Source organism: Phyllostomus hastatus, unplaced genomic scaffold (genome assembly GCF_019186645.2).
Source record: "Phyllostomus hastatus isolate PE091 unplaced genomic scaffold, TTU_PhHast_1.1 phas_contig_98, whole genome shotgun sequence".
In the NCBI taxonomy this organism is placed as follows: Eukaryota; Metazoa; Chordata; class Mammalia; order Chiroptera; family Phyllostomidae; genus Phyllostomus; species Phyllostomus hastatus.
This window is the reverse complement of record NW_025333999.1, coordinates 4,411,569-4,435,553: the sequence shown is the minus strand read 5'-3', so window position 1 is coordinate 4,435,553 and position 23,985 is coordinate 4,411,569. Positions and strand designations below refer to the sequence as shown.

Sequence of the window (23,985 nt, the reverse complement as noted above, 5' to 3'; positions counted from 1 at the left end):
TTTCAATCAATAGGCATGATTTCTTAGAATAATCTTAGATTTACAAGAAATCTGAAAGGATTGTACAGGGAATTCCCATATCCTTTCCACTCCCCCAATTTCCTTTATTATTAATATTGTCTACTAGTATATGTTTGTTATAACTAATGAACCAATATCGATACATTATTATTAAAGTCCATACTCTATTGAGATTCCCTCAGTTTTCTGTTAACCTTCTTCTTCTGTCCCAGGAGCCCCTGCAGGACTCCATATTATATTAGTTAGTCATCATGTCTCCTTCAGTCTCCTACGATAGTTTCTCTGACTTTCTTTGTTTTTGATGACTTGACAGTTTTGAGGAGCACTGGTCAGATTTATTGTAGGATGCACCTTACTGGAATTTGTCTGATTGAAAAAAAGGTCATGATTAGCCTGGGGTTGTGACTTTGGGGGTCCTCTATAACTTTCAAGAGTGTAAAGGGGTTCTGAGACCCAATAGTTTGTAAAAGAGCAAGGGTGCTCTGTCTTCCCTGCTCAGTCTCTGGTCTCTAGTAGAGCCTGGTGCACAACCAAGACTCTATTTGTGAAGGGAGTGACTGCAAGAGCCAGGAGCTCAGAGACAGCTCTAGGCTTGGAAAAGGATGCAGACTCATCCGTGCACAGCCTGCGACTGAGGCGGAGGGAGTGAGAGGCTTTTGAGAGGGTTGCAGGAGAACCTGACATCTAGTGCAGGGGTTCGACCTTAGTTAGCCACATACTGAAATCACTGGGGAGCATTAAAGTACGCTGTGCTTGAGCCCTGATCCCTGAGCCCTGAGCCCAGGCATGCTGGTGAGACTGGTCTGGGAGCCACGGGGGGACTCAAAGTTTTCAAATCTCCCCTGGTGTTTCTATGGCACTGCTAAGTTTGAGAACCACCTATTGATAGACAGGAGGCTTTGTCCAGGAGGAGAGTCCTGGCTGTATGCACAAAGAGTTGGAATTGTGGTGGCCGCTCTCTGGCTCTCTCTTGGGCAAGTCACCGAACCTCTCTGCGACTGGAGGTGGTGATATCTACTTCACTGGCATGTGCAGTTTAAATATAAGTAAAAGAGCCTGTGTAGTCCAGCGAGATGCCATCAACAATTGGTCGCTAACATCAACATTAATAAGCAGATATATATTGATTTTTACATCAGGTGCATGGCTCTGTGCTCACCCTTTAAAACTGGCAATTAGCCTTCAGAGAGGTGGGAGATGTTGGAAGCCGTAAGACAGTACCATTTGAGAAGAAAAGCAGGGTCAACATTACCTGAGAATAATATTAATTACAAGAGTAACAGGAATTATTCGTCTCCCTTTTGCACAGCGGCTGCACGACCCATTTCCACACTGGTGAGCTTTAATTTTCTGTTGGGTCAGCAGAGTCATATCCGTTGTTTATTTAGATAAGGAGGCCAGGCTCTGAGAGGGAGAAGGGCTGGCCCAAGGGCACACAGCAGCGAAGGCCAGAAAGTGCACCCAAAGGGAGAAGCTGGGCTGAGGAGCCCCCGCGGTGGCTGCGGTCACTGGAATGCTCGCATCAATGCTTTCCCCAGGCCTACGCCCAGGATGCAGGAGCGGGCCGTGTCCAGTGGTGCCAGGAGCTGGTGCTCTCTCTCCAGGGATATTCAGGCCTCTGGAGGTCTCGGGAGGCGGGAGGCGGGGGCTCGAAGGCGCGGCTCTGCGCTGGGGGCGGGGGCTGGACGTAGGAGAGGCCACCCACCCCGCCCATCCCAGGAACCCCCTCCTACCGCAAACAACCGGTGCCCCCTTTCCAGAGCTGCTGCGGAGTCTGGGCGCCGGGGAGGAGGGGGGCATCCCGGAGGGGATTCCGCCCCCTCCCCGGGCCTCCGGGCTCCCCCGCACCCACGTGAGCGCAAGGCCTGCCCCGAACCCCCAGCTGCACAGCGCGTCCCGGCTCCCCGCTGGTGCTTCCGCTGTCTGGTCCCAGAGACAGTGCTGTGCTGTCCCTGGCGGGTCCCCGCTGCCCAAGCCGGGCGCTGTGCGGGGCTCCGGCTCCTGCATTCGGACGCAGCGTACAGGCCAAGGTGCAGGCAGCCATCCCCGCTGCTGCGGACACTGGTGAGTGGGGATACCGCGGCCCCGCACGCGCAGGGGCCCTGGGGCTCAAGGCAGGAGGGATCCCAGGCGGGATCCTCGGCGGGATCGGCCCACCCTGGGGTCAGGCGTGTGAGGCGCCATCTCTGGCCGCTCTTTGATGCAGCCAGCGCTTCGGTGCCCTTTAAGAGTAGTTGCCACCGCTCACCTCCCGGTAGCCTTTTGCGTTTCCTACCATTAGTTTCCTACCCCCGGGTCTCTGCCCATCTTCCTCGCCCACATTCCTTTCCTCTCTCTGTGACCTCCACTCCTGGGCAAGTTCCAGCTCTACGCCTGGTGCCTCGAACCTTTCCAGGGCGCCGTCCCTTATCTATCGGAGGGTTTATTCCTCCAACTCGGACAGACCTGGTTGTGACTGAGACTTTGCTACCGCTGCAGGGGGGCTGGGTCCAAAGATATGTGGGAGGTGGTGGTGATGTATGCGTGTTTGGGACAATTTATGAGTGGGGTTGCATTCCAAAAAAAAGAGGTGTGTGCTGCCCTGGCCTGGTGGCTTAGCTGGTTGGAGCGTCATCCACTGCACCAAAGAGTTGTGGGTTCTATCCCTGGTCAGGGTACCTATCTAGGTTTTGGGTTCGACCATTTGACCAGGCTCCTGTGGGAGGCAACCAATCAATGTTTCTTTCTCACATCAGTGTTTCTCTCTCTGTCTTTCTCTCCCTTCCTCTCTCTCTAAAATTAATAAAAACATATTCTCTGGTGAGGATTTTCTTTTTAAAAGAAGGAAGTGTGTGTGCCTGAATATTTAAATGTGGGAATGAATTTGAACGTTTGAAGTTTGTGGTACTGTGTCCCAAGGGGTGTGTGTGTGTGTCTGTGTGTGTGTGTATGTGTGGGTGTGTGTAGGAATTGGTTGTCACTGCATGTCTGGAGTTTCATTTACAAAGGGCATTGTGTAGGGCTGCAAAAGTGTGTGCGGGGTTGTATGTTTGAAGAGGAATGTGGGTTGTGTGTTGGATGGTGTGCATGAATGTGGCGAGTGTGTGTGCATGTGTTCGTGTGTGTAGGAACTGTGTATCTGAAGCTGCATGAGTGCCATTGCATTTCTGAAGCTGTGCATGGGCTATGTGTCTGAACAGTTTTTTGTGTGATTGTGTGCCTGTGTGGCTGTGTATGTGTCAACTGCACACAAGAGAAGTGTGTGATGTGTGATGCGTGTGATTTCCGTCCTCTCTTTCCCCTCACTCTTCCCACTAGGCTAGCAGAGTGTTGAGATAAAAAGTATGGAAAGCAAACGTGCTTTGTCTCCCATAGCTTGTTTCCAGTGTTAGAACGGAAGAGCTTCTTTCTTTCTGCCTGGGCTCGGAGGGGCCACCAGCACTTCTCATTTGAGTCTCATTTGAGGTTGGGGGAACTGGTGGGAGACCAGTCCTTGAATCTGTGCAGAGACTTGAGGCACTAGAAGGGCCATTTCCTAAGCAGGAAGCCCAAGAAAGAGGGTAAAAAGACTTCCAGCATCAGGAGAGCCTCATGGTGAAAAGAGAGAACTCAGAGTGAGGGGAGAAGCCCCCAGGAGTCCAAGAGAGATTGAGAAAGGCCCAAGTAAGCCAGGGTCCTGGAAAAACCACTTCAAGTCAAGTGTTGCTTAACAAATGATGCAGATGGGACTGAGAAAAGTTGATAGGAAGACACCCTCCGGCTTCAGCATTTTCTCTGTTCTCAGTCATGAGTCTGTTCGGTTTTTCCTTTTCATGCACCACAGGTGGCATCCACTTCATGCTCACCAGGTGCTGTTCTAAGCATCACCTGAATTGGGCCATCTAATCCATATAGAAATTGACTTGTGCCTGCAAGGTGGAATGGAGTTTGAAACAAGAGCTCAGACATTCTCTCCTACAAGATCAGGGGTTAGCAAATGTTCTCATTAAAGGGCCTTAGAAACTGTATTGCAGCCCACATAATGTCTGTGCCAACAACTCAACTCAGACATTATAGCACATAGACAATACGTAAGGAATGAGTGTGGCTGTGTTCCAGTAAAACTTTATTTATGACAACAAACAGTGGGCTGGATTTGGCCCTCAGACTATAGTTTGTTCATGCCTGCTTTATACCATGCTACTTTTTGTAAGGAAGAGAAAGGAAAGAGAGAAAACTAGCTCTGGAGTTGTTGTGGCTAGTTTAGATCTCAGCTGAACAGTTCTGTGGGACCCGCAGGCAACTTGGAGTTACCACTCAGTGCCTGGAAACATACATCCTAGAGGAGAGGGAGAAATTACAAGTTTCCTATGTTGTGTGTGGTCCCATGTCTGGGATTTTTTATAGCAAGGTAAGAAGCAGCATCAATGGATTCATTTGGAGCAGGACCCCAATTGGGGTTCGGCACTGGGGACCTGGAGCTTAGACCTGGAAAGTTGAGGCAGATGACTCACCTCTCAGATGTGGGGAGAGCAAGGAGGACAAGAAAGACAGTGACCTCAAAAGAGTAGCTGCTCAGCCAGTGGCAGACAAAAACCAAAAAGTCCAGGCACCTACCTGCTGGTGGAACTGAGACCTCCAACAGGCTCCCATTTCTGACCTGTATGAATTTAGTCAGTGGGGGTGGGGCGAGGCAAGGAATCCGAAGCTGCGATCCCTCAGAGACTAGCTGGGCAAGGCCAAGTTCTTCCTGGTTTGGCAGTCCCAGGCAAACTTGCACAGAGTTCCACACAGTATACAACACTTAATGCCTTCATTTGGCTCTGAGAGTTTTTTCTAACAGTGAGGTGAATCTGGTGTATCAGTCAGGAAACAGCATGCTCAAAAGGGGGGATTAAAAAGAGTAAGATAAGGACTATTTACAAAGGGGTGAGCAGGGTTAAGGGAAACCAGTATGGCTGGGACAGCAGGAGTAGGGATTCTCAGGGGGGGAGCAGGACAGAGACCCAAGGACAGTGGTGGCTGTAACAGAATTATCATTTTTTAAAACTGAAGTATATTTGTCATGTAACATTGAGAAAATTTAAGGTATACAGCATGTTGTTTTGATACACTTATATATTATAATATGATTGCCATTATTGTGAGAGTCAGAACCTGTAGCGTCAAGAGATCCAAGAACATCCAATGGGGAGAAGATAGTCTTTTCAACAAATGGTGCTGTGTGCAGAACGATGAAACTGGACCCCTACTTCACACCACTCACCAAAGTTAACTCAAAATGGATCAAAGGCTTAAACATGAGGCCTGATACCATGAAATTCCAGGTAGAAAACATAGGAAAGACTCTCCTTGATAGTGGGCAGTGATTTTTGGATGTGACACCAAAAGCACTTGTAACAAAAACAAAACCCAACAAGTGGGACTACATCAAATGTAAAAGTTTCTGCACAGCAAAAGAAAGATTGTTCACAAAACAAAAAGGCAACCTACAGAATGGGAGAAAAGTTTTAGAAACTGTATATTGGAAAATGGGTTCATATTCAAAATATATAAAGAACTCATACAATTCAATAACAACCCCCCCAAATCCGATTAAAAATGGGCAGACAACCTGAACAGACATTTTTCCAGGAAAGGCATCGAAATGGCCAACAGGCACAGAGGACTGTGTGATGGGAGCTGTGGGTGGAGGAACACAGCCCCTGCCAAGCAGGGCGTGGCTCGGGAAGCTGGGAGAATTACTGTTCCATCTCTTCCCCACCCTCCGCTCTCCTCTTGCCTTCCACTGGCCTGACCCAGAGGGGAGCCAGTGGGCAAGAGAGCCTGGGCAATGTCATTTCTAGTGGCCAGCCTTGTACCTGGAATGGATGAATGCATCTGGAGGACTAACAGATTTCCCAGTGGAATGGGGGAACTGCCACATGTTTGCTGTGGGATCAGTGTAGGCAAGGCTGCCTGTCCTTCAGGAACTGGAGGCCCAGGGCCTAGCGCCCACAGAAATGTTTTCACTTCTTTAAAAATCAGGAGAAAGAATTAAACTTTTGAGTCAAAGAAAATATTTTAATATATAATGAGGTGAAATTCATATAACAGAAAACCAACCATTTCAAAGTGGCATTCAGTGGCATTTGGTACATTTGCAATACTGTACAACCATCACCTCTACCTAGTTCCAAGATAATATATTCACCTTTATACCAAAGCAGTTGTAAAATACAATTTTAACATTTTTTTAATGGAGAAAGGAATCTCTGAGGTAAAATTCCTCAGGCCCAATACCAGTGACAATTGCCAAGCTGCCCTATACATGTAAGGTGTTTAGCTGGTAAAAGAATAGGCAGGCATTTATTTTTATATGCATTTTATTTAATGTGTACTAAAACATAATTAGCAGTTCAAATAATGACTTAAAGACCTAAAGTATCTAAAGTTTCCATTTTAGATACATTTATTTAGGACGTAAATATGATTATATGGATGTGGGCAAATTTAAAGAGGAAACACAAAACCAGAAGTTGGTGAAACAGTGCCTGGTGCCCCAGAGAGACTCTGAAGGGAGCATCACATTCCCTTCAAAGGTGGATCAGTCAGGTGGATCCCTCCTAAAGAGCCACTGGGGTCAAGGATTGTCACTGTTTCCTTCCCAAGGGACTCCCCCCTCTTCCTGTTGCTCACTCAGGCACTTAGGCAAGCAGCTGCATTTACTGGGCACCCACTGTTTACCAGGCACTTGCTGTCATTGATTTTGTTATTTAAAGCCCATTTGTCAGCACCTCCAGGACAGACAGGAAACCATATTAATTTGGTTTCCTGTCTGGCCCCAAGGTACCATGTCCAGGACTCTGCATGCAGCTGGCACTCAGGAAAGCTCTGTTAGGTTGGTTTGTGAGTCAGGGGATGGCAAAAGAGCCTATTATATTATGGTCTCCTTTCCTGCCTCTCCCAGCCAAACCAGGAAGCAATTCTGAGACCTTGACCCTTTCTAGGACATGACCTTTGAACCTCGGGCAGTGATCTTAGCTGTCCCATACCCCAGAACATCCCAGCCAAAAGACATCATCCCTTTCCCACTGTCAGGATACTCTCTGAGTTTCTCAGCAGCTTCCTCTGCCCTACCCACCCTTCCCCCTTTGCCCACATCTGTCTTCTGTCCTGACCCTCACCAGGCCCTGGTCTTTTGGCCCTCTGTCCCCAGCAGATAGACAATGAGCAGCCACGGCAACAGCCTGTTTCTGCGGGAGAGTGGCCAGCGGCTGGGCAGGGTGGGCTGGCTGCAGCAGCTGCAGGAGAGCATGCAGCAGAGAGCGCTGCGCACACGCCTGCGCCTGCAGACCATGACCCGGGAGCATGTGCTGCGCTTCATGCGCAGGAACGCCTTCATCCTGCTGACCGTCAGTGCTGTGATCATAGGTGAGTGGGCTGGGAGGGCGGGGACTGCAGGGAAATTCCTTGCGTGCTCATCTCTTCATTCCACAGACTCATTCTCACCTGCACGCATGCACACATCTTGTCCTACCAGCGACCCCAACTTCCCAGGGCAGGACACTCCCACAGTGCACACAATGTTACATGGATATGTATGTGTACACACACACACTTGTGTATACTATACAAACATGCTTTCTGCATATGAACACAAACATGAACACATTATTTTTATGCATGCACAGAGCTTACAGTTGCAAACATGTAAATACACAGTGCACACATACTGGAACTTACAAACACATCCACACAAGCACATGCATTCCTCTGCACACATATCAACACACTTATGAGCTTAAATACACACACACTTGCATGTTTGAAAACTGTATACATAGGGTCACACTATATACACACACAGGAAAACCGTGTGCATTTCATGTGCATGGGCTCACATATACAAGCACAGACACATGCACGAATGAGTGTCTGCTGTCACATGCATGCATGTGTGCTAACCTTTACACACAAATTTACACTGTGTCAACATGGTAACACATAAATCCATACATTTCTACAATGTGCATACATACACATAGAATGTTTCTTTTTTTCTAACTCCCATCCACACACACTCTTTTTGGGATGGATGGCCCCTGCTTGTGCCTGAGTGACTCAAACTGCACTCCATGGACCTTTTTGGCCCTAGGGGTCAGCCTGGCCTTTGCCTTGCGCCCATACCAGCTCACCTACCGCCAGATCAAGTACTTTTCCTTCCCTGGAGAGCTTCTCATGAGGATGTTGCAAATGCTAGTGCTGCCGCTCATCGTCTCCAGTCTGGTCACAGGTGAGAGAGCCCAGGCCAGTGTTGGCCTTTAAGACCCACCCACAGCCCAAGGTCAAACCTGGAGCCAAAGTGGTCCCAAGCATGGGGCCACTCCTCAACTAAGGACCTCAAACACTGAGTGTATGCCCAGCCCAGAGTCCTTGGCCAAATCAGACCCAGGTTCCAGACCCCATATGACCTACACTATTTATCTCAGTAACTTTCCTATACTTCCCACTGAAGACAAAATACCAGCCTGCCAGGAACTTAGTATCATGCAGACGTGAAAGGAAGGCTGCAGTGGGGCAACCCGGGAAGGCAGCTGGGATGTGGCATGGATGGTCAGGGAGTGATGTGGATGAAGGTGTTTGAAATGGAGGTGGGTTGGGGTTGGATGGAAGCATGGATGGACTATGCAGGGGTCAGCACACTTTTCGTAAAGGGATAGATAGTAAATAGTTCCTCTTTAGAGGCTGTAGGGTCTCCTTTGTGACTATTCAATTCTGCCTTTATAGCACTAATGCAGATGCAGATTAATATGTAAACAAAGGGTGTGGTTATGTTCTAATAAAACTGTATTTATAAAAGCAAGCAGTGGGCCAGATTTGGCCCCTGGGTGGTTGATTGCCAGTCTCCAGATTTTGGGATAAGCATGAAGGTAAAGGCATGAAAGAATGGTTTCTTGGGTTGGGTTTCCTGGAAACAGGGCCTGAGATGGGTATATAGGTGAACAAGCGATTTCTTGAGGGCAGCTCTCAAAAGAAACTCATGAGGAAGTGAGGGAACAGGTTGGGGTGGGGAAAAAAGCTAAGCAGAGATGTGGGTTCTGGAGAAGATTGGCCTGTTGGCCTGATCCCACAGGGAGCTCTGGAGCAAGGGCCACAACATTGAATTTTTCCTCCCAACTCTTCCCATCGGAGTCAAAGGTGCTGGATCTTTGAATCCTTGTACCAGCCAATCACTGGCTGTAGGTCTCCCATGGGGCCTTTCTGGGTCAGGCAACTCCTGTTTAGCTGAGCACCATTCTTAAGGGAAGGGGATGGCATGAACTGTTAGCAGCTAACACACTCCACAGCTAAAGGATAGGTGTATCAGCCTGGTAAAAGTGTCTGGAGAGGACACCAAAAACATCCACTACAGAGAGTGTACAGTGGCTGGGTTGCAGGGAGGTGTCATTATGGGGTGAATAGTGGGATGAAGAATGGAGTGAAAGTGAAGTTACAGTGCAAAATAGGGGTAAATGGAGGATTGTATGGGGTTTAAAAGGTTGTCTTGCAGTAGAGGGAAACTTAGTGAAGTAGTGCTTGGGACATAGGATGGAGTGGAAGACGTATATAGAAAATAGCATGGAGTTGAAGAATGATGAAATATGTCAAGGGTAATGGTGTGGGTGCTGGGGGGGGTACAGGAGGAAGGGGCGCTTGGTGGAATGGTTGTAGAGCTGGTGGAGTGGGGAGGGAGGAGCGGATGGATGGGAAAGTGGGTGGTGGGGTGTGGAGGGAGATGCTTGTGGCTGCACCACATGTCCTCCAGGTATGGCATCCCTGGATAACAAGGCGACAGGGCGGATGGGGATGCGGGCAGCTGTGTACTACATGGTGACTACCGTCATTGCGGTCTTCATTGGCATCCTCATGGTCACAATCATCCACCCTGGGAAGGGCTCCAAGGAGGGGCTGCACCGTGAGGGCCGGATCGAGACCATCCCTACAGCTGATGCCTTCATGGACCTGGTCAGGTGACGTCCTTTCTAATTTTGATGGGAATTCTGGCCATATGTGCAACAACCTGTACTTGAGGAGAGACAAAGGGAAACAGGCCAATCCAGCCTGTAAACACAACCTCCAGATTGAACCTAGCTTTATTGGTACCCATTTTCTGTCTTGGAACCTTGCACAATTCCTCCAAGAGCATCCGACTCCCAGGGGAGGATATTTTGATCATTAGCCTAGAGAAGCTATGTCTTGGGATAGGCTCAGGAGAGGTGGTGTTTGGTTTTCCCAAGATCTGTTGGAACAACAAGATTTTTCCAGCTAGATCAAGGCTAGCTACAGTTCTACCCTAGCCACTGACTTGGCGGGAGTTGGTGGAGTGCAGGAACAGTCTGATTTATTTTATTTTTTTTGAGGCATATGTGTATGAATTGAAGTCCCTATGGCAGCATAGGATCCTACTAAAGGGCTCAGACAGGCCTGGATTTGAGGTCCATCTGCACCCCTTAGCAGCTGTGTGGCTGGGTAACTTACCTAAATATTTTGTCCTTTTTGGGGGGTGTGTGTACAATGGGGCCATTGATAGCACTCACTTTTAGAGTTATTGTAGTGTTTAAATCAGATCATATAGGTAAGGCACTTAGCTAGCTTACTTAGCCTGGACTAGAATAAGTGTTGAAATGTTGGCTACCATTATTACTGTTGCCCTTGCTGCCATTATTATTATTATTATTTTCATCATCATCATTATCATCATCCTAGATGACTTTCCAACATCTAACCCCTTCCTTTCATCTTATGTTTTTTGCAGAAATATGTTTCCACCCAACCTTGTGGAGGCCTGCTTCAAACAGGTCAGGGGGAAGTACACAGTTCAATCAAGGAGGCTTGTAGGGTGGGGGGAGCTTTCTGATGAATGAGTGGTTAAGGTGTGAAGGGTTGGAAGAAGGGCCTGGCAGAGCAATGTCTATTTGCATGATGTTCAAGGGAGGGTTAGAGAGAAGAACATAGGCCCAGGCCTTCCTGGGGATGGTACTAGAGGAGGAACCAAGGCTTCTGACTGTAAATGGTTGAGAACACAGTCCCCCAAATTTGTTTGATCATTGGCCAGAGAGCTTGTGAAAAATGCAGAGTCTATACTCATTTTTCCATGCTTTGGTTGTTCACTCACTCACTCACCAACTCATTTATTCACTCATATTTACTGAATAAGACTCTCCAGGGTGTGGAAACCTGGAACTGGTATTAGAAAGACATTTTTCCAGGTGACTGATGCATCCACTGAATCAAGTTTGGTCCCAATCTTTCCATATTCCAGTTCAAGACACAGTACAGCACAAGGCTGGTAACCAGGACCGTGGTGAGGACAGAGAATGGATCCGAGCAGAGCGCCTCCATGCCTCCTCCATCTTCAATGGAGAATGGAACCAGCCTCCTGGAAAATGTCACTCGGGCCTTGGGCACTCTGCAGGAGGTGCTGACCTTCGAGGAGACTGTGCCTGTGTCTGGCTCAGCTAATGGCATCAATGCCCTGGGCCTTGTGGTCTTCTCTGTGGCCTTTGGGCTGGTCATTGGTGGCATGAAACACAAGGGCCGAGTCCTGCGGGACTTCTTTGACAGCCTCAATGAGGCTATTATGAGGCTGGTGGGCATCATTATCTGGTGAGTGCTGGACTATGAGAGGGTTAATGGTGATGGCACAGGGAAGGGTGGAGCCAGAGCTGGGAAGTCAGGCAGTGGGGTAGCTGCTGACAGGGTCATTGGGACCATTTGGCCAACATCATTTATACACATATGGGTTAATTCACTCACTCATATACTCATTTGATCGCTCATCTATTCACTCTTTTTTGCAATGCTTTAGTCACTCACTTACTTCCTTGTTCATCTATTCATTCACTCACTTTTCATTATACTCATTCTTCCATGCATTGTCCATTCACTGTCTTGTTCATCTATGCATCCACTCAGTATTCTATGGATTGGCCAAATCATCCCTTTATTAGTTTATTCATTTATACTCATTTTTTCATGCATTGGTTCATTCACTTTTCTCACTCACTTATTCATTCTTCTATGCATTGGTTAATTTACTCATTCATACATTCACTCACTCATAAACTCACTCATGAGTAAAGCCATTGATTGATGAATTCATTTGCTCACTAAGTCATTTATTCATTTGGACTCACACTTTGACTCAGTTATTCATCTCTGCATTTACTCTCTCAGATATTTCTTGCATTCATTCATCCATTTACTTAATATGCTAATTTGTTCACTCACCCCCTCACTCAAGTTTCATTTGCTCATTTTCTTATGCATTTATCCATTCACTAATTATTCTTTAATTGATGCATGCATTTATTCATTTTTAAAATTCCTTCACACCTTCACTAATTTCTTCACTTATTTAGCAGACATTTTCCCAGATTGACTTTGTCTTGAACTCTGGAATACAGGGATGCATTACTCCTTGTCCTCAAGGAGCTCACAAAGTCTTGGGGAAGACAGACATATATACTAGATCGGTGTAATGCAAAAGGGAAGGGTCTGTGGTAAAAGGGTATTAAAAAGTGTGAACATGGAAGAGGGAGCCAATGGAGGGACATGCGGTAAACTATGCTGGGGAAGGTGAGGAGGGAGTAATGGAGAAGGTCGCCTATTAACTGGGCCTTGAGAGGTGAGTAGGAATCCAACAGGACAGAAGCAGGGGAGAGGCTCTCCAAGCAGAGGGAAGAGACCATGAAAAGCTTGAAAGAACCTGAGTTGTTTGGAGCATGGTGAGGAGTTCAGGAAGGTGGGAGCATATGCTAACTTGGCAATAGTGGTGGAAGATGTTAACAAGACTTTCTGGTTTCAAGTTGAGGAAGACTGTACATTATCCAAAATAACCTGAAAATTGTATAGAGGACTAGAGGCCAATTTATGAGCTTGGAAAGGCAGCTGGGGGGAAAGGAAGGGGAGCTTATTAAGGCTAAGCAAGAAAATTGACAAGGGGTATTAAAGGCTCAACTGAATTCAGAACCATGGTTTTACAGTGGTGTCATTGGCACGATGAGAGCAAATATCCATATGCACCAGAAGGCTGAATATTGGAGAGAAGTCATGTGCAATGGATTCAGGGTTTAGGAGTAATTTTGCAGAGGATGAACTGAAAGGATAGAGGTGAGAGACCTGAGAAAGGGGTATGCAGAATAATCATAGAAGTAGCTATAGACTTGGAGATAAATCAACAACCACTGACGAGGGCTAACCCTAAGCCCTATTTGGGGATCCCTGTGGTTGGAGAAGATGCCACATCCTCATTCCCACAGACTTAGAGTTTCACCATTTCTGACCCAACCTATTGCATCAACTTCCCCAGAGACCCCAATCTCCTCCAGTACATCCACCATGATAATGACCAAGTACAGACTTCAATTTCTAAAGAGAGAGCAATAACAATTGAAGCCTGGTGATGGGTGAATGATGGCATTGCTGGCAGAAACTCACAAGACTAAGCAATGGGCTGGTTTGTGGGCGAACAGGTGAGCCCTTGAAGAACTCACTTATTCTGTCTCCTCTACTCTCCTTTTCACTCATCACTCCAGCCACACTGGTCTTTCTGTTCCTCCAGTACGCCCAGTTCACGCTCATCTTGGTCTTTGTGCTGTGCCCACAATGCTTCCCTCTCAGATATACATGGTTCCTTCTCAGCATTCAGGCCTCAGCTTAAAAGTTGCCTCTTCAGAGAAGCCCTTCCTGACCACTCATGCTTAAACAGCCCCACTCAATGACTCTTTTTTGCAGTTTTCACCACCGGAAGCTTTTAATTACACGTTTCTGTGTGAATGTAAGCACCATAAAGTCAGGGACCATGTGATGGCAACATAGTAGGTGCTCAGTAGATATTTGTTGGATGAATAAATAAATAGATGATTCTATAAGATAGGTTGCTTGAGATGTCTGTGGGAAATCCAGGTGAAACAGCTCAGGGCTGGTGAATGAGAATCTGCACTTATAGGAAAGAAAATAGGGGCATAAAAGTGACAAATGTAGAACAAAGAGTTGGGGAGCAAATAAGGCGAGTCAGAGGACTAGAGCTAGGGATTGTCTGGGTGATGTCTAGGGAAAGAGTCCTGAAGACAGTAATTTTGGGAGAACTTGAATGGGTGTGGATGAAGGAGAGGTCTTACAAGATTTCATGCCCTGGAGTTGTAGGAACTTTTCTGCTGCCTGGGATTGAGCTGTGGGTGAGCAGGGAGAGGAAGTGGGATGTGTTTGTGGGTCCTAGTCCCATTTGTTAATGTGTGGGGAAGGTTTGGGGTGAAGTAGGGTGCTGAATGCTGGGTACTTTCTGGCTCTAGGGTCTTATATGGGCAAAGCCTTGGGGGTGCCAGCTCCGGGCTTATAGGGGAAGTGATGAGGAAGCCCTGACAGGTGTCTGGTTTGGCCCAGGTATGCACCTGTGGGCATCCTGTTCCTGATTGCTGGCAAGATCCTAGAGATGGAAGACATGGCCGTTCTGGGGGGTCAGCTGGGCATGTACACCCTGACTGTAATCGTGGGCTTGTTTCTCCATGCCGGTGGTGTCCTGCCTCTGATCTACTTCCTCATCACCCACCGGAACCCATTCCCCTTTATTGGGGGCATGCTGCAGGCTCTTATCACTGCCATGGGCACGTCTTCCAGGTATGACTTAGTCTCCACTACTGGTATCCTTCCTGGGTTCATTCTTTGTCTTTCATGGGCTCTTCTGGGATACTTGCTTTCCCCCGACTACAGAACCTGTTCTGAGTTGCTCAATAATGTCAGGGGTTCCTGAAGGTGGCTCACTTGGGCACTGACTTTTGTCCTGGGTGACTCTCCTGACCCCTTTTTCTCCTTTCCCATGTCTCTAATTTATATGGAGGAGAACCAGCTGTCATTTTTGAGGTGAAGATGAGGGTTCCGATATGCCCCTTGTTCTCAGTAATTTTGTAGCTCAGATGATCTCACTCTCTTTGAGATGGTGTCTGGAAACTCTCTTGGCTTCCTTCTCCTTTTGGGGGTGGTTTCAGGTGGTTAATAAAGAGTTCTCCTTTTTCCTATCCAAATTCAAAACAATTTGAAAAATATCACAAACACCAATGGGATGGAAGAAAAATATCATTTTTTAAATTGCCCATAACAGTGCTGATTGGAGAATGTGTCTTTTGATCTGTGGTCAAGTAAGACTGATGCCATTGTGCCCCAGAATTAAATCCTCCTGGTCCCCACAGGGCTGCACACCCAAAGGGCCTCTCTGTGGGTTCAGGTTTCTCATTGCATGGCATAAAGCTGACCAGACAGAGCCCATGTTTTGTTTTGTGGACAGGCTGATCCCAAATGAGATGCCCACTTTTTTGGTGAAACACACTAATCAGTTAAGTCAGTCTTGCTCCTCTGGGAAGTGGTGGGGTGAGAGAACGAGAGTGTTAGTGTAGCTGAGGTCACTCCCTGACCAGACAGGGGAGGGAGGAATAGTGGTCCTTGGAAACAGCCCTCAGCTCTGAGAGGAGGGAAGCCAGAAGACCCCTTGTGCTCTTCCTTCTCGAGGTGGATTGATAGAATGAATTAGTGTGGTATGAACTAGTGTAGTAATTAGCTTTAAGTTATTGGCATCAACGGGACAAGGAACCATTAGCCTTGAGGACACTGTTGCTGTGTGCTCCCTGTGTTGTGAGGACTCCCTCTTTCCCATGCAGTTATCAGCCTCTGGAATGTTAGACACCTGCCCTCCACCCTGGCTCAGGCTCCCACCTGGCCTTCCAATGTTGTCAAGGGGAATAATCCTTTGGCCCATTGCTGCACCAGTCCCATGTCACCATCCCCTGCTCTCAACCCCTGGGGCTCTCTCCCCCAGCTCTGCGACACTGCCCATTACCTTCCGCTGCCTGGAGGAGGGCCTGGGTGTGGACCGCCGCATCACCAGGTTCGTGCTGCCTGTGGGGGCCACTGTCAACATGGATGGCACTGCCCTCTATGAGGCCCTAGCTGCCATCTTCATTGCTCAAGTCAACAACTACGAGCTCAACCTGGGCCAGATCACAACTATCAGGTGAGATGGTCTTGGTGGGATATGCCAGCAGGTGAGATCTAAGATATCATTAGCTTGGCTAGGGGAGGAGGCAGCCTCAGCTCAAGATCAAGGGAAACCTTGGATGGTAGAGGGGCGATGTGGGTAGAGGCCAGTCACCCATGTCAGATGAGGCTCCAGGTAAGACTTTGCACCCTGATGCTGTCGGGAGTTGGCAGGGTATTCCAGTCAGATCTCCTCTCACTATTATGGGAGATCCCTTTGTCCAGTATTTTCCAAAGTATGTCTAACGCATCCTAATCACCTGAGGTTCTTGTTATAAACTTGGATCCTGGGCCCCATTACCCAGAGGTTCTAACTTAGTCATTACAAAAATCACAGCAAATGTTATCATCTCCTTCAGATCTCTGTTCCAATGTCACCTTTTCAGGGAAGCAGTCCCTGAATACCCCATTTACATTTGCATGTCTGGACTTTTTTAGGCTGAACCATCTCTCATTAGCACCCGTCTGCCTTAGTATATTTTTACATATTCATCTTGCTTATTGCCTGCCTTTCCCGCCCCTCCCCTTCTCTCCCCACACTGGAAACTCTGTTTGGGTGGAGATTTTCTTCTATGGGAATTTCTACTAGGTGTCGAGCACATGGTAGATGCTCAATAAATATGAGTTGAGAGAGTTAATTTATTGAAGGCTCTGGAAAATCTTGTGCCCATTTACTTGATCCTCACAACACCCCCTGAGGTGGGTAAAATTATTTTTTTTTGGAGAGAAAGAAATGGAAATTGAGGCAGGTTCAGTTACTTGCCCAAGGTCACCTAGTGGAAACAGGTGGAGCCAGGAGTCTGGTAAGTGCAGAACATAGGGTGGGAGGAGGGATGGGTGGGTGGGAGAAAGAACCAGGCATTCAAGGAAGTCGAGTCAGGAAGCAGAGGTATATGTAGGCAATAGTTTGAGATTCTCTTGCCCAAGGAAGGTGTCTGAGTCTGTCTCACATTCAGCAACCCCATTCTGACTTCTTGTGCACAGGAAGTACCTGGAGCTTATGGGACAGGGGCTCTCTATTTCCTGTGGCCCCTGTAATAGGTTTCATAAGTATTCAATGTTAGAGAATAGCCTCTAGTTCAATCAGTCAGTAAATATTTATTGTAGCAGTACTGACTTGGTTCCAGGCACTTGGAATATGGCTGTGAGCAACACACTCATGGTTCTGCACTGGATCTTTTGGAAATCAGATGACACAGCTGACTCAGGGTCCTGGTAAGGTGCCATTGAGGATTTTCATCATGGCTTGGGCTTCTGGCAGGAAGGACTGCACATGGACGCCCAGCAAAGGCTGACTGGGATGTGCTGGATGCAATTCTCCAAGGCTCTGCTCTTATTCAGGAATTTTTTTTGAGGAAGAAGACACTTAGTGGGACTCCTGTGCTGATAGAGGTTGAAGGTCCAGTTTCTTAGTTGGTTGGGAATTCCTACTTTAGACTTGATCTGAATAGATCCCCAAAAAGTTGGAGTTGGCTTCTTGGATCCAGGTGGAGTTAGCTCATCCCCCTGAGAGTGTGTTCTGTACCTCCTAAGGGCACACACATGCTAGGGCTGGTGTTTAGGGGAGATAGGTAGTCTCTCTTACTTAAAATAATGGTAATAATGGCCCTTTTTGAAGCCCCATTCATGAAGCACTGTGCTCTCTTACTGCTCACAATAACCCCTCCAAGGTAGGTATATGTCCTCCTTTCTACAGACGAGGAAATAGAGGCTCAGAGTTTATGTAAAAGGCCATATGGCTAATGAATGGAGTCTGCTGGACCACAAAGTCCATCTTCTGTCCACCAACCCAAGTGTTTGCTCAATCTCTGTTCTGATAGAGACATCATTTGGGCTAAGTGCCCTGAGTGGCTCCATGTTCATAATGATAAAATTTGGGAAAGGTATTCAGAGGCCACCAGGAAGAGGACTGTCAATTTCAGGGCACTAATACCTATCCTGGTAAGCTCAGTGGTTTTAGAATTATTCTTATCACAACATGCCAGGCAATCATGATGCAGGAGCTAAAATCGAGCTTCCTCTTGATCCAGTCAGACCTGTACTTGAAGTTGGACCACTATCTCATTTTCCATGGGTTTTATCTCTCAATTTTTCAAAACCATATATAATTTTTTTATTTGCTTAGCATCATAGACAATTTCTTCTTTTGGGTCTAAACTTGGCTCTTGTTACAGAGTTCCATTCCTAGTAGCTGGACCTGGCTGTCCCAACCTACTTACTTCCGGTGTATGTGCATACAGGGGCCTCAGTCTCCTGGTTCACAGTGCTGCCCATGATCTCTTCTGCCCTCTTCCAGCCCACAAAGCAGCTGAGTTAAATGCTTACTTTTGCATCTACAACATGAGTTGTCTCAGTGTTCAAAAGTCCATTGTAGATGGACTTCCAACCAGATCCTGGCAAAGGCAGAAAAGACCTATTTGCATTGGTATTTAATGAAAGTCACTTTGGATTTGCTTTTTTATGGGGGATTTTAATTTAAGATGCCCTGAGGAACTCAATCCTTCCTTTCTGTATACCTTTCTTCCCTCTTTCTCATCTCTTCCTTTCCTCCTCCTGCCTCCCTATGTTCTCTCTCCATTTGTAGTATCACAGCAACCGCAGCCAGTGTTGGGGCTGCTGGCATTCCCCAGGCGGGTCTGGTCACCATGGTCATTGTGCTCACATCAGTTGGCCTGCCCACTGAAGACATCACGCTGATCATAGCTGTGGACTGGTTCCTGTGAGTGTCCTTCAGACCCTGCTGCTATCTCTCTTTCAGCCCCTGCTTTCCCTTCAGGACCCCCAACCTATGGGCTCCCATTCCTGCCAGCACACAGAGTTCTGGAATTTTAGAGTGAAAAGGGCCCTTGGAGAATGCTCCAAATCATGGCCTCTGAACCCCAAATTCCATAAAATTAACCTTGGGAAGTAGGGCAGAGAAGAGTCAGATGATGGAGGCTTTTCCTATCAACTGGAAAGGCCCTCTTTTTACCTGTTTTATGTAGAAGTCAAAAAGGTGATCTGGGGGACAGAGCTGGCTTGCAAATATATTTTTTAAAAGTCTTCAACTCTAAAACAAGAGGTTTAGCCTTGGCTTGTGTGGCTCAGTTGGTTGGAGCATTATTCTGTATACCAAAAGGTTGGGGGTTCGATTTCTGGTCAGGGCACATACCTAGGTTGTGGGTTTGGTCCCTAGTTGGGGCACATATGAGAGGCAGCTGATCAATGTTTCTCTTTTTCTTCCTTGCTCTCTCTGTAAAATCAATAAATACATTTTATTTATTTAAAAAAATTTTCAAGATTTTATTTATTCACTTTTATAGAGAGGGGAAGGGAGGGAGAAAGAGAGGGATAGAAACATCAACATGTGATTGGCTGCTTCTCACATGCCTCCAACCAGGAACCTGGCTAGGCAACCCAGGCGTGTGTCCTGACTGGGAATTGAATCAGCGACTCTTCAATTCACAGTCTGGTGAGTCACACCAGCCAGGGCTCAACAAACATATTTTAAAAATACAAGAAAGCCCTGGCTGGTGTGGCTCAGTGGATTGAGCACCGGCCTGTGAACCTAAGGGTTGCTGGTTCAATTTCCAGTCAGGGCACATGACTGGGTTGCCAGCCAGGTCCCCAGCAGGGGGTGTGTGAGAGGCAACCATACATGAATGTTTTTCTCCCTCTCTTTCTCCTTCCTTCCCTGCCTCTCTATAAATAAATAAATAAATAATGTAATAAAATTTCTTAAAAAAAGAAAAATTTTTTAAAAGCAGGAAGTTTAGATAAAATGAGCCTGGGTTTTCTCATTCTGTATGCTGTTCAGCTCACAACCACTAATTTTTTATATTTTTTATAAGGATGTTTACATCCTTAAAAAATTTGCATTTCTGACTTTCAGCCAAGATGGAGGCATAGGTAGACACACTGTGCCTCCTTGCACAACCAAAATAAGGCCAGCAACAATTTAGAAACAAGATAAGAACCATATCTGACAGAAAATTGAACTGTATGGAAGTCAGACAACCAAGGAGTTAAAATAGACACATTCATCCAGACCGGTAGGAGGGGTGGAGTCAGGCAGCCAGGAGGAGAGGGGTCAAGGCACAAAAAGTGGTGGCACCAGATGCATAATGCATCCCGGGTACGTAAGGCATCCTAAGCACAAGACCACAGTGGGCAGGTGGCTGGCAGATTCAGTGAGGCTGCAAATGTGAAGCGAGGCACTGCAAGCAAGGCACCTGGCTGTCTGAGCCACATTTGTGCACAGATAAACCAGGCAAAATTGGGCAGTGTGACAGACCGTGCAACCCAGGGTCCCAGCGCCAGGAAATAGAACCTTGGGACACTGACTGAAAACACCTGTGGGAGTTGAGGCACAGGGAGAGACTCCCAGCCTCACAGGAGAGTGCGTTGAAGAGACCCATGGGGTCCTAGAATGTACACAAGCCCACCCACGTGGGAATTAGCACCAAAAAGGCCCAGTTAGCTTGGGGGAAGCGGCGGAAGGGACTGAAATCCGATGGAGAGAGGAGCAGGCGCCATTGTTTCCTCTTGGACCCCACGCCCACATACAACATCATAACACAGCAACCGGGGTTGCCCTGCCCTGGAGAACACCTAAGGCTCCACTCCCCACTACATAACAGGCCCAACCAGACCCCCCCAAAAATGTCTCAAGCGGAAGTACAAATCAAAGCCCCAGAGCCAATACTTTTAAGTGACTAAGAGATATCCTATCAGATGCACAGTTCAAAGCACTGGTGATCAGGATGCTCACAGATTGCAAATTAGATGAAAAAATGAAGGCTACACTAAGTGAAATGAAGGAAAATGCACAGGGAACCAAGAGTGATGGAAAGGAAACTGGGACTCATATCAATAGAGTGGACCAGAAGGAAGAAAGAAACAATCAACAGAAAAGAATGGAGAAATAAGAATTCAAAAAAATGAGGAGAGGCTTAGGAACCTACAGGACATATTTAAACATTCCAACATCCTAATATAGGGGTACCAGAAGGGGAAGAGGAAGAGCAACAAGTGGAAAAGTTATTTAAACAAATAATAGAGGAGAACTTCCCCAATCTGGCAAAGGAAATATACTTTCAGGAAGTCCAGGAAGCTCAGAGAGTCCCAAAGAAGTTGGACCCAAGGAGGAACACACCAAGGCACAACATAATTACATTTGCCAAGGTAAAAATGAAGGAGAGAATCCAAGAAGCAGCAAGAGATAAGGAGACAGTTACCTACAAAGGAGTTCCCATCAGACTATTAGCTGATTTCTCAAAAGAGACCTTGCAGGCAAGAAGGAGCTGGAAAGAAGTATTCCAAGTCATGAAAGGCAAGGACCTACATACTAGATTGCTCTATCCAGCAAAGCTTTCATTTAGAATGGAAGGGCAGCTAAAGTGCTTCTCAGATAAGGTACAGTTAAAGGAGTCCATCATCACCAAGTCCTTATTTTATGAAATGTTAAAGGGACTTATCTAAGAAAAAGAAGATAAAAGACAGGTACAGCAAAAGGACAGCAAACTCAGAATTATTAACAATGACACCTAAAGCAAAAACAAAAACAAACTAAGCAATCAACTAGAACAGGAACAGAACCACAGAAATGGAGATCACATGGAGGGTTAGCAACAGGGGGGTGGGAGGAGGAGAGAGGAGGAAAAGGTACAGAGAATAAGTGGCATAGAGGGTAGGTAGAAAATAGACAGGGGGAGGGCAAGAATAGTATGGAAAATGTAGAAACTAAAGAACTTATGACACTTGGACATGAACTAAAGGGGGGAATGTGGGTGGGAGAGGGTGTGCAGGGTGGAGGGGAGTGAAGGGGGAAATGGGACAACTGTAATAGCATAATCAATGAAATATATTTTAAAAAATTTGCATTGCTGACATCAAATATGAGCATACCAGAGCTGGTCCATTCTACATCTGTTAGGAGGGGAAACTGAGGAGAAAGAGGGGATGGGGCATTGGTCAGGATTTGGACTGCAATGTGAACTCTTAGTTTTCAGACACTGAAAACCCCCTCAGCTTCATTCTCTCCCTGTGGTGCTCTTCAAGCCTTGGTTAGTGGAGCTTAATGGTTAATTTTCTCTTCTCTTCTCCCCCAGTGACCGATTTCGCACAATGACCAATGTGCTGGGGGACTCCATCGGAGCAGCCGTCATTGAACATTTGTCTCAGCGGGAGTTGGAGCTGCAGGAAGCTGAGCTCACTCTCCCAAGCCTGGGGAAGCCCTACAAGTCACTCATGGCACAAGAGAAGGGGGCATCCAGGGGACGGGGTGGCAATGAGAGTGCCATGTGAGTGGTGTCCTGGGAAAGACCCACTGCCTGAATGACTGTGCACTGAACACATGTTCTGTCTGGCATGTTTGGGGGAAACAGAGATAAAGGAGCAGTAATGAAAGGATATCCATGGTCTTCGTTTTTCTCTGAGCCTATGCTGAGAATTTGGGAGGGTGGTGGTGGGAGGACACTGAAGGAGGCTGGTGGTCAACAGGGTGGAAATGTTTTCCCTGGGGTTGTGGGTACAGGAAGCTTAAGGTTCAACAAGGTGAGGTGTCAGCTCATGTTCCTTATTTTCTGAAGGAGCTGCATAATTGAAGGAGGTGAAAGGAAAACCACTATTTCTCATAATCAAACAATATCCATGGCCTCTGTGTTGGAAGATCCCCAAGACCACCTTCAGGTTCCATGATTGGCCAGAAGGACTCACAGAACTCAGAAAAACTGTGGTGCTCATGTTTATGGTTTATTGCAGTGAAAGGACACAGATTAAAATCAATGTGCAAAGGCAAGAAGCACATAGGGCAGGGTCCAGGGGATATCAGATGTTAGCTTCCAATGGTCCCTCCTTAGTGGAATTGCATGGCTGGTGGTTAATTCTCCTACCAACAATGCATGGCAACACACGAAGCATTGCCAGCTTAGGGAATCTCACCTGAGCCTTGGGGTCCAGGGTTTAATTTAATTTAATTTAATTTAATTTAAGTATTTTTGGAGAGGGGAAGGGAGGGAGAAAGAGAGGAAGAGAAACATCAATGTGTGGTTGCCTCTCATGTACCCCCTACTGGGGACTCAGTGGCAACCCAGGCATGTGCCCTGACTAGGAATTGAATTGGCTACCCTTTGGTTCACAGGCCAGTGCTCAATCCACTGAACCACACTAGCCAGGGCAGGGTTTTTACTGGGGGCAGGTTGTGTAGCAACAGAGTACCTATTGACCTTAATTACTCATTCTTCTGACCTAGAGGTCAGAATAATATAGCATGGTCCAAGGCCCCAGTGTACAAAAACAGGCATTCATTATAGATTATCCTGTCAGTATAGACTACCTGGCATGGCTCAAAATTCCAACTATACAGATACTTCTATCAGACAAGATATCCCAAAGGCTCAAAGGTCACCTCTCAGGAACCAATCAGGTCCAATTCTTTCTTTGGGATGTGCAGGCTGTGAGCACCTATAGCTCTCTGACTTAACCCTTTACTTCATACACTCCACAGCTGGGAATAGAGAAAGCAGCTTCTAAAGGCAATGAGTAGCTGGAACTTGTAGCCCCAATTCTTGACTCCTAATACCAATTGGCCTAGACACACCATTCCCATGCCAACCACAGGGGGTTCTGTGTCTCCTTACCACACAAAAGTGGATGTTGGCCTGTTATTATTTTCCTGCAGTCTAGTGAACCAGGTGGAGCATTAAATGGGACCTTAATAAAGGTGGGGAAAACACAGAGTAATATGCTTCTAGCTATCAGGTAACTCAACTCTATGACCCCTTTGTCCATGAAATATGACATTAATTTTTTTCTAAGTCAAATTAAGCTTCACTTGAGGATCTATGCCTCCCGAATATGAGGAAAATTTAAGCACAGGTGTGTTTCAGGGTGCCCTCCAACCCCATTCTTTAGGACCCTGAGAGAACTATTGAACATAAACAATTGAGAGAACTTGGAAGAGGGCTCCAGAATTCT

General features: G+C 46.9%; 1 protein-coding gene across 2 annotated transcripts; it reads left to right on the top strand.

The window, feature by feature from the left end:
* Positions 1 to 1,764: 1,764 nt before the first annotated feature.
* On the top strand, positions 1,765 to 22,400 carry SLC1A6 (solute carrier family 1 member 6). Of its 2 annotated transcripts, none has more exons than XM_045853205.1 (10): positions 1,765 to 2,085; positions 7,181 to 7,392; positions 8,117 to 8,254; positions 9,767 to 9,971; positions 10,757 to 10,799; positions 11,264 to 11,607; positions 14,386 to 14,619; positions 15,812 to 16,006; positions 18,614 to 18,748; positions 22,119 to 22,400. In XM_045853205.1, the coding sequence occupies exons 2-10, from the start codon at positions 7,188 to 7,190 to the stop codon at positions 22,312 to 22,314; spliced, it is 1,695 nt and encodes a 564-aa protein (XP_045709161.1). In that variant the 5' UTR covers positions 1,765 to 2,085; positions 7,181 to 7,187; the 3' UTR covers positions 22,315 to 22,400. The 2 variants fall into 2 exon arrangements, with proteins under 2 accessions (XP_045709161.1, XP_045709162.1); XM_045853206.1 differs by having other exon boundaries at positions 7,178 to 7,392.
* Positions 22,401 to 23,985: the final 1,585 nt, after the last annotated feature.